Source organism: Falco naumanni, chromosome 9, assembly GCF_017639655.2.
Source record: "Falco naumanni isolate bFalNau1 chromosome 9, bFalNau1.pat, whole genome shotgun sequence".
Classification (NCBI taxonomy): Eukaryota; Metazoa; Chordata; class Aves; order Falconiformes; family Falconidae; genus Falco; species Falco naumanni.
Window position 1 is genome coordinate 18170563 of NC_054062.1, and position 16895 is coordinate 18187457.

General features: G+C 40.0%; 1 protein-coding gene across 1 annotated transcript in view; it reads right to left on the minus strand.

The window, feature by feature from the left end:
• Positions 1–9699: 9699 nt before the first annotated feature.
• The window catches only part of FHIP2A (FHF complex subunit HOOK interacting protein 2A), a 32356-nt gene continuing 25160 nt past the window's right edge, over positions 9700–16895 (minus strand). Inside the window, exons 14-17 of the mRNA XM_040605484.1 lie at positions 15826–15969; positions 11632–11772; positions 10603–10706; positions 9700–10514 (exon numbers count right to left, since the gene is read on the minus strand). Coding sequence (XP_040461418.1) covers positions 10409–10514; positions 10603–10706; positions 11632–11772; positions 15826–15969 — 495 coding nt within the window. The 3' untranslated portion in view covers positions 9700–10408. The remainder of the gene's footprint in view (positions 10515–10602; positions 10707–11631; positions 11773–15825; positions 15970–16895) is intronic.

The following is a 16895-nucleotide window of genomic DNA, read 5'->3' on the forward strand; positions in this document are numbered from 1 at the left end:
TGCCCCTTCGCTGTTCTGCAGCTCCTCATCACATTCAAACTAGCTAGCTATGGCACCGTTTAATTAAGCCAGATGCTCTTGCTTTGTTGTCTTTCTTATCCCTAAACTCAGTTTTGTCCAGCTCCAGCTCTGCGTTTCTTAACTGACCGTGGGTGAGTTCATTGCTGTAGGGTCCCCCGTGTGAAGCCTGTGCCCCATCGCTTTTTGCCCCGTGCCACTATTCCGCTGCTCCAACGCTCTCGAGGGCTCAGCCGTCACACCAGCCCCGTATTTCTCTATACTGCATTATGTTGTTAGAGTAGAACTGCAGTGGTACTCGGGCAATGATAAACAAAGTAAAAGAATTTAGCCGTAGCCACCTGGTCAGAAGAAAAACTGCTGTTGCAGCTAAAATGAAAAAACAAAGCAGGCAGGTCAATAAAAGTTCAGGCATAGCAAACCTGACTCACCTCAGCCCCGAGGCCTTGCACACTCAGCACAAAACCTGTGCCCTGTCACAGCTGCATTATTATGCTATTCTTAAGTTTCTCATTTGCTTCCCATCCAACTCAGACACTGCTAATGCCCAGCTTCCTTGCCCAAGGTAGGGAGCTGCAGGTACAGGGATCAGCCCAGCATCAGTTCATTGTTCACCTGCTTTAATGAAAAACAACTCATCAAATACTGCATGAGGCATAGGTGCCTCTTTGGCTGCGTTTATAAAATTTCATGGAGCCTTTGGAATAAACGGTGCTGAATTAATATAAAGCTATAAATAGGTTAGTCAGGTGGAATCTTCAGCTGCTAAAAAAGTTGAGTTACCCACTTATACTGAACTTGGCTCCTGATGGTGCAAATTTGCTTTACTGAATTTCAGCTTCAACCTGGAGAAGGTCTTTATCTGGCACCTGGGCCAGCTTGCTCTTGAAGTCCATACCTTTCCACTGAAGCAAGAAAAAGTGTGGCCAGTGTTGGAGCAACTTCTTAGGGGTTTCTGATAATTGTTCATATAGCTGCTAAGCATAAAAGGTTTCTGTAGAAAACTGAGCCAAGACTAAGAAGTCAAGCCCCTTCCCCTGAACAATATAATACCTTAAGAGCTGAAAAGATTCATTGCACCTATATAGTTTGTACTTTAAAATGTTAAGTTTATACATCTGTAATTCCTCTTGACAGCATCCTCTATCGTTAGACTAAGACATCCAGCTGTCACAGAGAAAAAAATTGTCACTCAAAACCACAAACCAAATAACCTCAGATTACTCAGCATGACCTCAGTGTGTGGCTAGTAAGAAAATTGCTTAAAAACAAGACACAGTGCTCAGGGGTAAAAAGCAATATGTTCCTTGAAATGGCACCAACTGCTGCATATGCTGGCTGGAACTATTAGCATCACCTTATTTACAGTTCCCACACCTTTGCTTCTTTCTGAAATAGAATGCAATGAACAAATATTAGTTCACAGGATAAATATATGTACCGTAATCCCAAACTATCCATCATACTGTACTACCACTCTCTACCCCAGAAGTAAAAGGTAGAAACTTAGCATGTTGCAGCTTTCCCCTCTTAGAGAAAACCAGCCAGAACACTCCCTGTCAGCATCTCACTTCAGCGACACAAACTGCAGAGAGTGGTTCTGAAGCTGTGGTACTGTCCCACTGGTAAACAGATCACATTTAATCGTATCAAGGCATTTATTTTTTATTATTCTGTTTGGTTGATATTTAGAAACAAAAAGGCAACCCTATTTTAGAAATTTGGCAATTGGAATCATATTAGATCAAATTGACATTTGGAATTAATTATAAAGGGGGAAAAAAGGATTTGTGCTCATGGTTGATCTTTTAGAAGGTAAAACCGAGGTCTGATAAATCTAGTTTCTTGCATATTTGCCATCTTGGCAACATCAGGGTTTACAGTGATTTGTTGGTTGCTATTAAACCAACTCCTTATTTAATGATCCAAGCTGAGATCATGGCTCCAGAGAAGCAGACATTTAATATATACAGCATGAAACTGCTTGCACAATTTTGACGCACGATTTACACAGTATGACTATCACTTTTCCTAAATTTCAGCAAAAAGTCAGAGAACAGCAGAATTCTAAGCTGTTAACGTAAGGTCTTATTTACCAGCAGCAAAGCTGTCTTTTGGCGTACGGCTGTGAGAGGGTAATACTGTAGTTACCGCTGGCTTAAATGTGCATCTTACTTGATCCTGACAAGTTTGTGCTTATGTAAGCAAGGCCAAGATTTGGGTGACTGAATTTTGATTCCAAATTCTTCAGGCTTTGGTTTGATTGTTTGATTATTTGAACAAAGCAACATCAAAACAATAAGGTTTTGAGCAATCAGAAATATGAAATATATGAAATCTGTATTTCATATATATGACACGATAGAGCTATGAAATATATATTTCATAACTATATGTGAGATGCGGTGTAAATATATATGAAATATGCTTCTGCTGTCCCTGGTTCAGGCTTTAATTCTGTGATAATGCTGTAAGATCCCTTTGGAGGGCTACAAACTATTGCATTTCCCTTGGCCCAAGACAAGAGTTGTCCCACTCCTGCCCGAGCAGCCCTGGCTCCTCTGGCCCAGTGCTCAGCTGCAATCAAATACGGCTGTTGGCAAGCTCAGAACGGTTCCAGGTCCCTCCTGGTGCAGACATGTTCTTTAAATCAATAGAAGTCTGCTTAAGTGTCTGTCTCTTAAACACAACCAGGCTATCCAGTTTTCTTCAGGCATCACAATAAAATCACAAACCCGATTTTTTCTTCTAATTTTCATTCCTGTTTTCCTTCTGAAAAAACTTCAAACATTGGAAATGCTAAAACGAGTTTGTGAAGCAGAGCATGAAGGCATTGTGTCGTTCCTATTGGCAGCAACATTGCCATTGATGTCAGTGTGTTTACGTTCCCCTTCCAAACACCCCGCCACATCTGCGTGCCGGTGGGATGTCCCGTACAGCTCCTGCCGCTGTCCATCCCGCTGTGCGGGCAGGAGCAGCTCTGCCCTCATCTGTATTGCTTTTCCCACTCCCCGCGTGCTGAGCTGCACAAACTGCTGACTGCTGAATCCCCAAGGTGAAGGACAAGACGAAAAACCTTTTCAGGGATTGGAAAGGATGGAATTAACGAAGCAGGAGAACGTGAGTCTCAAATGGCAGGAGCAACGATGATTTCTTTCCCTTACAGGAAGTGGAAAGGAAAATTGTCTGGAAATACACAGCGTTGATGGACGTCCTGCTAACGGTAAAAATAGGAGTCTTCAAAAACCCTAGGAAATAAAAATTCATGACCCAAATTAAGAAATATGAACTTGACAGGTGCTTCCTGTGGATGCGGAGATGAGGGAAGCAGAAGTGGGTTTCTCAAGTAAAGGATAATGACGGTTCAGAGAACAGGTAATTTGTTTCTTCTCTCCACGGCAGCTCAGCGCGGAGGGGGGCGGCCCCCGGCCCCGCTAATCAAGCTGCACCCCCCGCTGCGGGTAATGGGTGCTGCTTCTGAAAAGAGGTGATTATGTGAGGTGCATTTTGGAAGGCCAAAATTGCTTTTCTCAGATTGCAGCAACTTCCCTCATTTACAGGAGACGCTCAAGTGGATCAGTACATCTCAATGCTTTCTAGCAGAACTAATACAAGTTCTTCAGGCCCTGCTAATTAGCTGGGAGTCTGAGGGTATAAACACGCTTACTTCATCTTCTCATCGGCACAGGCTGGTTTCCTCTTGAAACATTCAATGTTTTGTCAAGTCTGGGTTTAAAAGTGTGAGATTACAGGCTCCTTCCACTTCTGGTCCAGCAGCATTCACGGTCAGGAGGTTTTCATGATGATGAATATCAGTTTTCCTCAGTGGAATTACTTCATTCTTAATTGCATTCTGATAAATTAGGCTCTGTAATTCCTTCAGTCTTAGTGCTTAAGTCTTTCAAATCTTTTTGTTGGGGAGTAATGTTCCTCTAACCCTAAGCCGTAATTTAACTATGCTAAACTTAGTTATCTGTGTTGCCTCCTCTCTTAAATCAGTTTAGTATCTTTTGCTGTTTTCTGCAGAACTTCTTGCTATATACATTATTGCTCAGCACGAGGACTTACATGTTGGGCTGCTTCACCTCTCCAAACTGCACATGGGATACTATACTATACACTTTGAAACGTAATGCAAATGTCTCATTTCTGCTGTCCTCGGTGCAAATTACTAAAGCAGTATTATTGAGGGCTGCCTGTGGAGGATACCCTCCCCCTTTTCAACAGTTATTTCAGAGGATCTTATTATTTGCTTTGGAATATCATGGGGTTCACAGTTTTTGAATATGAAGGTGATCAAGAAGAATATGTTTTTTCTTCATGTTCCTACAGCCTAGCACTGTAATGGGGTCCTTCCTTGCACGTATTTCCATATTTTTCAGTATGTAAAATGTGTTACCTGAGGGAGGGGACACTACACAACCCCCTACTGAATTAGGATGCTGTAGAGCAGAAAGGCAAAGCCAGCAAAATGTATCTGCTTCATCAAAGTTACAAGACACTGACAAAGTTGTCAGTTCCACAGCGCTGTTCTAGGGGATTTTGTACCACCAGCAGCATTGATTGTAATTACCAGCAGGTATTTAACGAAACATAGTTCAGAATATATATACCATCCTAGCGAGGGCAGTTTAAATAGCCTGGCGAGACACCGCGTTCCAAGATGCACCATTTTATCCTCACAGATCTGACTCCAAAGGCAATGGCAGCACCTGGTCCAAACTTGTAAATTTAACTTTTCACACTTTCTTTTTTGGCATTCCCAAGAAGCTTACGACACCTGAAAACTTTAATCCACCATATGCTTCACTTGATTCCTAAATTGCTCTTCAGTTCTCTTTCTCATCCTTCAAAGGAAACCTCCGCTTATAAAGGATGCGCCAGGAACATATGGGTTTAGGCTGAAAGGGCTCATACAAGTTGTGACAGATTCACTTCTCTGAGCATTAATCCAATTTAATCCAATTGGATCGCATAGCAAAATCCTTGAAGCTTTGACAGCACCGGTTCTGTTAATATTTAAAGGTTAACAGATTCAGTAGATCCTGCGCTACTTGTACCTACATTGGGAACTTAACTGAGAATCTATAAAGTGAGGGTTTTTTTAAAGTGTTTACTTCTGCACAATGAAGTAGAGACACACTGATAATACTTTGGGTTTTTTTCCAAATAGAATATAGAGCCCCAAAATTTTGCATCAGAATGCAAGTGCCATAAGACTATCATGCTTCAATAATCCAGTCATTTCAAGGGTATCAAAGAGAAAAATACAGGAAGACGTGCAATTTTGATACAACTTCCTCAATGCTTGAGGAAGCAAAGTGTCCCTAAATCTCTAAATGCCTCATGCAGGCACAGCAAATAAATTAGGGGGGGGGGGGGGGAGGGGGGGACGGGACGGGAGATGACAATCTCTGAGACCCAAGACAGTGGGGGAAAGATGCTGAGAGGTATAAAAAAAGCTGTCAAGTGTATCATCTTGCTGGAGCACTCCTCTTGTTAAAGATGCAAGAGCACTTGCAGCTGTTAAATACTGAGAAAGGAGAAACAGCTTAACATCCAAGTGTAGCCCTCAGAGGGGATCCTACGGAGCAATGAGATTTTTAAAAGGCTGATGAAAACTTGAAGGACACCAAAACTAGATGAGACACTAAGAAAAAACAGCCAACAAACACAATTTAAAAATACATAAAAACCTATGTATAAAAGCCTTCCTCAAAGGCCCTGATGGACGAAATAAATGCTTAATCACGTATACAACATTTGTTCCCAATTCAATAAACTAATGTCGTGACTGACGCACGCTGCACTCAAATGCAATAGAAAACCAAGGTCTTGACCAGCTGCAGTCTTGAAAGACACTAGGGCTCTCGGGAAGAGCAGACATCAATCTGTATTCAGGATGACTCCATCTCGGCCACTTCCCTTCGCTTCCAATTTTCACGGGCAAGAGTATGCCGACTCACTCTAAGCCCCGCACAGTATAGCACAGTACAGCACAGGAAACAGGTTTATCCCAGAAGATGCTGCAGTGACAGGCTCAAAATAAATGAAAGGACTTCGGGATGTAATAAAAATAAATGAAAGGACTTCAGAATCAAAGCATGATGTAAAATGTTAAAACGTTTTCTGTCTCAAGGTCATCCATACAAAACCTATTATGGATTCTGTAATAATAGAAGCAGTCGCTTCATTGAAATTCATTTATTTTGAGAATATCCCTTTTAATCTTCCATGCATTTTTTAGCACAAAAAGTTGGATTTTATCACAACCTCCTTCATAAAACTCAATATTGTACGTCTGGTAATGTGGCTGTTTCAACAATTCCTCACTGGAAATCCCACACTTGTGAAACCTTGGCAACACTGTCAGTAAGTGACCTACACAAAGTTTAATAGAAAAATTTTACTGAATATCCTCTGTTTAATGTAAACAAGGCAGGAGGCAAAACAAGGAGTATATATTTTATATAGTTACACTATTTTACAGGGCACAGAAAGCACTGAGGGTCATGGTTTGAAAACCCTGTATGACACGCAACAGCAGATACGGATTTTCCATGTAGCCTGAAGTCTCCTATATAATCCTTCGATTTTACCTAGCGCTCCGGTTTAGGATTTCTTTTAGCAAGGCAAGTAGCACTAGTAAAATACCATCTGTGAAATTACACAGAAGGTTATTGTAGAAATTGCCATACATATACAAAGCCATTCCATGGTTGCTTGTGCCCTGTGAAATCAAGTGCAACAATCTTTACACTAATTGTAGTGTAAGCAAGCTTGGGATTCTGGTCCTGATATATATATATATGTATATATATACATAAGTGATGTACAACCAGACTCAAGCTGTGTATCATCACAGCTTTTATATTGCACAGACAAATACAGAGTAAGAATATTACACAGACAGGTTCTGAATACCAGCAATATTACAGTCATATGAGAAACTAAGGACAAACTTGTTCTACCAGAGCTAGCACATGGCTTATTACAAAATTTTCTATATTGGAGTCTAAATCAAATACATACTATAAATGGAAAAAAAGTAAAAAATGTGTCTATTTACACACATGTGCATCAAGATTAAAATGTGGTTTGGATCTGCTTTTTGAAATAAAAAATTATTCTAGTATTACCTTTCAAGTATTTCAATCTAATACTAGTGGCCGTATTTTCTAAGGTGATAAGCACTTGCATTTCCCACTGACATCTGGAGGATCTGCATATGCTCTGAACTTCAGGCCATATATTTTCTCAGGTGTCCATCTCTGGGTAATAAATAACCACATACAAACACACGCACACAGAAACAAAATGGGCACCTCAATGACATGCATAGATCGGAAAGGTGAAAACATGGACCTGAACTAACTTCTAAGCTTTTTTTTCTCCTTTAAAAAAAGTGCATGAAAAATATCACCACAAAAAATAATTACATGAGTTCCATCTCTTAAGGAAGATTAAATCACTTTTACAAAAATAAAGGTCATTATCATGTATGGTAATTAAGGGTTTGTAGGTAGCACTCACGAGAGCAGTTTAAGCTAAAGCAACTTTAAGGACTGCTTCACTTCCATTAGGATGGATCTACGCCTTATAAATTTATCAACTAAATAACATTCGGTTTGTAAAAACATCAATGTTGCTGGAGACCAAACAATTATATCTTTAATTTAAGAGTGCTTATAGTTATATCTACTTATTTTTCTCATGGACAAGCTTGAAGGAACTGTGTTTGCAGCTCGGTATCTGTTTTGCATTAAAATGCCACAGAGGTTGCAGCAGTCCTTCCAGAAACTGATTGATGCAATTCCCTACAGTGTAATGAGCTCAGGTATCAGTGAAAACAACAACAACAAAGGTGATGTTAACGTTTTCATTTGAGATCAGGCATCTCTTGAATGGCTTTATAAATCGTTATATTACTTGGAATGCTCTTGCAAGTTTTTTTAACATTTCTCTCACTTTCGTATATAGTAGTAGTATGACTTCCAGTTTCCACTGAAATTGGGACATTAGAAGTATTCTGCAACATACATTTAAAAAAATAAATAATGAAAATAGAAAATTTGAGGAAAAAGTAATTAAGCTCAAGCAAAACCAACAAAGACTCAAATTCAGTAAAGCATCAGCGTTTGTGCTCAACAGCTTAACTTTGTTAATGTAAAAGATAGTGATTTTGGAATAAAATTCTTGAAATTAAACTTATGTTTAACTGCTTTGCTGAATTGAGACCTTATTTATAACAAATACATGTATTAAACATCATTCTGCATAGCCATTTTCATGTTCTAAACTATGTGTCAGGTATGTTACATTAACAAAACTTCTAATATGGACTGGCTGCAATATATATCAGAAAAAAATTACTTGCTACTTTCAAGGTATGTTTCTACAAACAAAAATGAAAGAAATGACTTTTTTTTTTTTTAACAGTTTATCGTACTATGCTACTTTGACCTGAAAACACTTTGGGGCTAAATTCGGGGGGGGGGGGGGGGGGGGGGGGGGGGGGGGGGGAGCAAAAAGTGAGTAAGTAAGACATGCTTTTGTTTGCCAGATAAATGCAAGACTTTGTACAAAAGCCTCCCAGTACAGGGAGCTTCTGAATACAGGTTTTACCTGCCAAAATAGCTCCCCAGTTCCAGAACTGCTCTCTCCAGCTGAATCTGTACTGGAAGCTTTTATAGCAGGACCCTCTTCACTGTTGTGACAAGAATAAATTTAGCCCATTAACTGTGACACTGTTCTAATTAACGTGCTAACATAAAAGGCCTCTCGGCATCCAGGTTCCAGAAACTATTAAAAACCAGGACATCAAAGGCATGGATTCGGAGCAGAATCTGATTCTAGGTACAGTCAGGTAAATCCAGAAAAATTCTAGTGACTGAGTAAATTAGCCCGTATTTGCATATGAGCAATCAGATCTGAAATGGGCATTACCTGTGCAAATAGGAAAGACAAATGAAGAAACACAACATAAACACAAGGAGCTAAACTCTACCTTGCCTGCCTATGCTATTATGTTCATAGGAGGGGAGGGAGGTACTACACACCCAGCTGGAGAGAGGGACAGGTCTCTCATCCAGTCACTCAGTGTGACTTGGAGGTTCAAGCACGGCCACCCGAACCTGCCAGTGCGTATGTGGCAGTGAGCAGCAGGGACTGTCTGAAGTGTGGGCTGCCATCCGCTAGAGAAGTAGAATCAGCATGCTGGAGTAGGAACGGCCCTCTGCTTGCAATGCAAATGCCTGCTCTGGCTGACAGCATTCATATTGAAAAAGATTCAATGAGAGACCTTTCTGCATCCCAGCACTATGGCAAGCAGGTGCAAATTTTGGTCCTATATATGGTATCAATGCTTTAACTGAATTGGCAATCTTTTGCTGGGCACGACTAGGATGGTTAGATAAGCAATAAAAGCATTTCTAAAAATGACAGAAAGTTTATGCTGCCAGTTTTCAAGGCACAAAAGATTCTTAAACCAATTCAGACTAAATATCAATTTAAAAGAAATTAAAAATACTGTTTCAGCAACAACTACTAATGACCTATAATTAACTTTCCTGTAAAGGTGACGACTCAAGCAACTAGAGTTCACATTCAAAAACCTAAAGCAAATCTAGTTACGCAGATGACCTAAAGAGCAATCACTTGGAATGACAGAGACAAACATGCTTGAAACATGTATGCTTCAGATATACTTGTTATGGATGTGATGCTGAATGAGGATTAATTCCATTAGTATTGATTTTATACTGATATATCTCTTGGAGGAATCCACTGGGGAATCAAGCTCAGAGTTGTCATTAAGATTCACCAAAACAAAAATGATCCCTCTTTAATATATCTTGCTGTATATGGATTGGTGGATTTTTTTAACCTCTTCATTTTTAATAATACACATTGCAACTATAGTTGTGATTTCCTTTCATATATCCAACTGAAAAGAAAAAGAATTAAGACATTAAAATGTTATAAAATTAACTTGCTTTTAAAAAGTAATACGGTCATAAAAACCAAAATGGTGCATGTGAGCCCCAGAACATACAAAAGACCCAATTCTCTGAACATTGTCATTATAACAGAATAACCAAGGTCTGACATCTGTGGTTCTTCATGCAGCTTTTGCAGCTCTTTACACAGGGGCTAGAAATGCTATGCATCGTTTTTTCCCCAAATGCCTTCAATCATATTCTAGGTCCATTTCAATCCCTCTCTCTTGCAATGTCAGCATCTGGTGAAAGTAACTTGTCTTCCAACTCTGCCAAATGTCAACTGACACTTTGCCAGGAGGCACCACCTCTTCCTATCTGGGTGTTGTCAATAGTCTTTTCAACTGAAACGAGCTAGGTGGTTTTACAGCCTGGCTGCTCATCAAGGCTGCTTATGGTGTAGATGAGGCATGATACTTCACAAACGCAATTGCTGCCAGCTCTTTGCAGAATTCTTCCAGCACAATCACGCCCTCTAGTAACGTCATGTGGTCAATGCTGAGAAAGAAAAAAAAGCAGAGAATCAGGACTGGCGCACACAAAAAACAGCCATGGCTCTCAGAGAATATGCAAAGTTTTTACTCACATGAGTCCCTCTGGCTCCAGGCCCAGCAGGCGTTTTCTGACTAGCAGAAGTTTGGGAGTGAAATCTGGGATGCGCTGGATTCTCACCATGAGGTCCCCGACAACCTGTAAAGCCCAATGCCATCAACGCACAAAGTTAACGCTTTTCCAGAGAGCCTGGCAGCAAGGTTCAATGGCAGCCTTCAGTGCCTGTGATACAGACCCACTTCAGCATCCTCACAGGCTCATAACACAATATGCAGAGTAGCTACTCTGTCCCAAAAAGGGGTGAGTGGGTGCAGAGAGATGCAAAAGGACAGGAACTCTTGAGCTTTACTTGCTGTTGCCACAAATGGCATTACTTATTTTCATTATGCCAATGATTAATTTGTCTCAGTAAATATTGATGCAGGCAAGTGACCAGTAAATTCCTGGGTTTAGGGAAAGCAAAAGGGAGAGAGTGAAGATTATATTTTGAAATGGGGAGAGCTGCTGGGAAGAAGGGAGCTAAGCCCTCTGTTAGTATTGGGCAAGCATCACTAATAGGCTCCAGACCAGCTTAATAACAGCTGGTGCGTGGGGTAGGCGAGGGATCTCTGACTGAGCAGACTGCAGTGTGACAGGCACCCGGCCAGCACTTCTAGGATGCAGGTCTGTCAGGAAGAGATGGAGTCAAGAGAGGGAAAGGAGGACTTATGATAAATCCAGGATTTCATTGTCAAGAACAGCCTTCATCAGAAAAAAACCAAGAGGATAAGCGGAGATATTCGTCCAGACACAGGGTATTCAGGAGTGTCCTTTTTGCATCTACACAATGAAACCAAGCAAACAAACAATTTTGAAGACATGAGGACACAGAAATAAACTTTCCTTTTTTTTTGGTAGAAAATGTAAAATCTTGATTCAAATCAAGAGTATAAGTGTCTACTTTCAGTGAGAAGCCATTTGCCAACTTATACTAACCAGCAACCACTACCGCTAACTACGAAGTTACTAAATATATATCCCGGCTGTATAGCCATATGTAAATATTAACTGTGTGTTTACTCACCCTGACAATAACAGAGAAGAGAGATCTGCAGCCAGAAGCTAGGTTTACATAAGGATCCAAAAGGTATTCATGTATATGAGGATGGGGAAACAAGGACAGTTTGGACAACACTGATGTAACTTGTAAATTTACATCATAGGGCTGCAAAAAAAGGAAAACACAGTGCTTAGTTATTTTCATGCTGGCTTCCTTTCATCCAGTGCTACTAGGTTTAACTACTAGAACTTTATATACAGTGTTATGAATAAATAAAGATAAAAAATCAGATTAAAAGACAGGACCAAAACCTCTGCTTTCCACAACAGAAGTGATGTGAACATGACAGTGAGGTACTAGATGTTATTGTCTGTATAACTGGTACAACCACTTGAAACTTTTGCAGACTTGTTTATCGTAGGGTAAGCCCTCTTCCTGTAGAACATCTCTTCAGCTCAGTAGCTAAACAAATAGCAGAGAATCAGCCTAGATTAAACATCTGCTTGCTTCTGGAAAACTGTAAAGTGTATGTGTTCGGGAAACTGAGAGAGACAAATCCACGTTTACAGCTAAGATAGTATTTCCCATCTTCTCCTTTCTTTTTTCTTGGAAAGAACCATTGCAGAAGGCCTGGTCATCCTGTGGCAGCACTCTACAGGAGATGAGACAGTCCTAGGCTGGGAAAGCAGCATGAAGTTCTGAGTTGCTTCCTTACCTCTTTTCCCCAAATCAACCAAATGGGAGAGGCAACACTGGCCGATGCTAGAAGATGCTAATCAGGCATAAGTAAAAAATTGCACCTAACTTTCTAGGAAAAAAATCGTGCCTAGCTTAAAGGTTTTTACCATACCAGTGAGAAACTCATTTCCATAAAAGCAAGTATTTTCACCATAGCTTCTTTATGTTCCAAGCGCTTTTCTTCCCATCTTTGATTTTCTCATCACAGTGAAAACAAGCTGACATTTTACTTCAGCCCAAAATTTGCAAACCTGTGGAACTTTCTTCCATCTACTCAGTGGTGGAACAGACTATGTTGACAAGAGATGGACAGACATTCCCTTGGTACACCCCTATGCCAGTCTGAAGATGTTACCAACACTCAGGTGGTTTAAGTTAACCTTGTTGATTTTAACCTGAAGTGGATTACAGGGCCCTCATTCAGTCTCTTTGACTGCACATTGGCAGTAACATCCTCAGCGGCACAATCACAGCTAGAAGAGCACGATTTCATGGCCTCAAATTATCATCTTGATGCTCTCAAGTTAGCATCCCACTGAAGCTTCAGAGAACAGATTCTTCCCTTTTCCAGACTGTAAGATTTAGAAGAATTCGTCTTTAGATTAAGACAGATTATTTAGGTACATCTACATGTCTAAATTGCGTTAGCCTACTCAACAGAGATCTGACGCTTGATATACTTGTCTACACACAAATACCTCGTGGCATCTCAGATGCTCAAGAGTATCTGCTTGTCTTTTGATGGTTCCACAGAATGAACCCTGCAAGATCTGTGTTGTAACCGCAAGCTTGTGGGAATATCTTAGGCGTCACAAAAATGGCAACAGATACCCCAGTTCACGCACCTGAGTCAAGCTTTCAGTCAACACAGTCAGGGAAGCTGAGATGGTGATTCACTTCACACTAAAAGAGACACCTACTTGCTTTTCAGTCTAACAGCTTCAGAGACTACCAGGGCTGTTCTGACTAAATTTCCACTAACTAGATATGGACACCTAATTAATATTTAGGCACCTTATTCCTGAATTCATTACCACATACTGTTGTATTGCAAAGAGAGTTGTCATAGATCTTTTGAAGTGAAAGCACACACTTCTCCCAGTCAGTGGCAGTTATTTCTGTACTTGATATTCCAGTAATAGATTCATCCCAACCTTCTAACAAATGAAGGTTTCAGAGCCCGGACCAGAAATGTTATAGGTAAAAGAGACCACTACATTTTAAGTTATTGTGGAAAAGTTACTCTGCAGACAAAGACACAAACTCCTTCCGTAAATCCATTCCACTGCCTACCCAGCTGAACTGTAGGAGAAGGTCTTTAGAGCTGTCTGAGTCAGTCAGTTCATTAGGAAGCTTTGAAGCCATGAGCATTATCTGGTGTTCACAAAAAGGGAAGGAAACAAAGTAGTAACACGTGCTGAATTGTTCAGACAGATTGCTGTTGCAATTTGAACTAATTAAGAGCATTAAGGAAACCTGCTTCTTCACACAGAGCTTTTATTTCTGTCCATATGTCAGCAGACTCACTAAGACAGCCATATATCAGATAGATTAAAACCAGCAAAATCTGCGGTTGAGGGAAGTCTTACAAAATCCTTAGGAGTCAGTTCCACAGAAATGTATCGTATTAACAGGAGGAAGAAGGTACTGTCCGGCAGATGAGGTATCGGATTTGAACTGCCTTGAAACAAGTTATTTCACCTGTGTGCCTCAGCCATCTTCTGTCAGAAACTAGGTTAATGATACCTACCACCTCTGCAAAGTGTTCTGATATCTACTGAGAAAAACACAAGAACTACCTATAGTATTGTGACAAAGCAAAAAAGACATTGATCACAATCTGTACATAGTACTGTGTACCCACTAAAGGCTTTTCAATATTTTTTATTTGTTTGGACATTAGCACCCGTTATGTCAAAGCTGTCATTGATAGGACCCAGGTTTTGTTTTGGTTTTGTTCGTTTTTATTCTATGTGATTTATGTTTTTCACTGTGAATAACCCCTAGGAATTTCAGTTTGTTTTCTTAGGACAGGGTTTTAATATGATATAACAAGAATTCACCTGTTCTGTCTGATGCAGGCAGTTGATATCACAGATCATACCATTTTACTTGACGAACTCAAATGTGTGCCATGCTGACAGGTAGTATATCAAACTGGGCACCATGCTTCCATGCCAGATGCTACTTTTGTTGTAATTGTACATATCTGACACCCAGGTGTTTCTCAGGGCATGCAACCTGGGCTCTTTACTTTTTATAATTTAGGTGTCATTGCTGAGACAAGTTTTTGTTATCCATGAGGCTTGTTTTTCCTAAGAGATGATGAAGCCCAGTTTTCCTCATGATTCCAGTCTATAACCATATCAACCAGTGAAGTGTGTGGAGTATGTTGACTGGAAGCAAAACCCTGAGAATACACAATATAGCAATGGAAGTATTTGGCTTTCTTTTCTGACTTCTGAATGATATAAGTTGGTATTCTCAAACATCCTTCTCCCCTGAACGCTCACAGAGCTCACCTAGAGGTTACTGCTGGCTTCCTGACATGTTTCCTACGCATTTATATGTTCAAATGGCTCTTGTCCTGCTTATGACCAAGAAATCTGGCACTACCACAGCTAACTTTATTCTGTAGATAGCTCCACATGCAAACCAGAAAAGAATTGTACAGACTTCCAAAACTATTACTACTACATTTGTAGCAAGTCCAGCTAGTATTACAAGGCTAATCTAGACTTTCAGGGTTCTTTTTCAGAACAAGGAGCCAATCCGATCATATTCCATTTTTTTGCCCTTGGCAGCTATATTTTTATTATTTGAAAATAATAAAACAGGGGGAAAAAAAGTATTTTTGCATTTGGATCCATTTCCATCCATTGCAGATGGAAAACGATACCTTCTAGAAACTTTCCATGCACTGATAACAGCTTTTTCTAACTGTGAAAAAATGGGGGAAAGGTTGTATCACTTACAGTGATACAGTAAGTTCTTTTCATCTTACACAGTGACATAAACTGCTTTCTGAACAAGACTTCAGGTTGAATTTCACTGAAATGTGGCAGAAAGGAGCTGTACTGTATTTTATTTACTGAAAAATGTACGTGCTTTCTAAGCATAAATGCTAGAAAATGAAAACAGAACCAGTGCTGCTAGTTGCAAATGATTCCTAAGATATTATCTTATTCTCATCTTTTATCTTAAGGATATTCTGTCCTTACTCATCAATTTAAATGGTAATTCTGGTCAAAAAAATATTTGGTACACAAAAATGTGGCTAATGAAGATAAGAGAGATTTTGTTAAATTGATCACTCTGACACCCTGCAATCTACCTGCACCAAGGACATGGGACATTAAACAATAATATGATGCTACAATAGACATCTGAGTGATGGGAATCTACAGGACCTTAGGAAGATTAGCCCTCTAGTAGTGATGAAAGTATCAGAAATGGAATTAATAACTTGCTTTTCCTTACCTGATCAAGAATCCTGCCCATTCTTTCAAACAGGACTTTCAAGAAGTGTCCTTCAAAAAACGATGCTTCTAAATTGCACTTATCCAAAGATCTGGGAGATCCAGGCCACTCCCACCGTAAACAGATGACACAGTAATCCCGGAACTAGAAAAAAATAGTGAGGAAGACAGAATTAAACCTCTATGGAATCCATTTTATTTCATTTCAATAGTTCATACACCTTAAAACCATAATCTGTAGCTAAATGATAAATCTAAGCTCCAAAAGAACAGTCATTCTAAAAACTACCAGTTTCTATGCAGGCACCTCATTTTCTTCTTGCCATTCACACCATTAGGGTAGTTTCAGAAACAATGAGTGGAGAACAGAGCTCCCAAAAAGCAGCTGGAGCCAAAACACACAGCAAAGCTCCTTGATTAGGGTTCTTCTGAAGCAGGAATCGCTTTTGTATACATTCTTGTTGACAGTAGTTACCACACTTTCACTGTATTGTGTGTAGTTTATCTTGCTACCCAACCTATATTGCTCCCTAATTCCCAGGACAGGAAAGGCACGTGTATATGTAGGAGATCCAAATGAAAAGTACTTCAGGGCTTCCTCTTCCCTCTCTGTTTCTTGTCACCCACACAGCCTTTCTCAACCTCTGCCTCTGATTTGCTGTGGGCTACCTGATGTCTCACTTTCAAGGAATTATACCTTGAAAGGAGCACAGTTTATAGCAGTGAAAAGAAGCAACACAGGAATAAACAGTAGCAAAAGAGAAACAAAACAGATTCAGAAATTCTTCACTGCATGTAGCGTACCTACTTGTGCAGCCTTCCAGGAATAGAAATATGGAATCAGAACAGCTATTTGGATGTAATAACAGCAACAGGCAGGGCTATTCTTAGGGGGGAAATATTTTAAGAGTAGCCATATCATTGTCAGGAAGTGACAGAAAGCAATTCTGTTCTCTAATAACTCCCAGAATACTCTTTTTCCCAAGGCATGAAAGAAATACAAAGATGATATGTGTTTTCTGGCATCCAAGAATAGAACATAGGGGAATTTACCATCAACCCTTGTTTCCA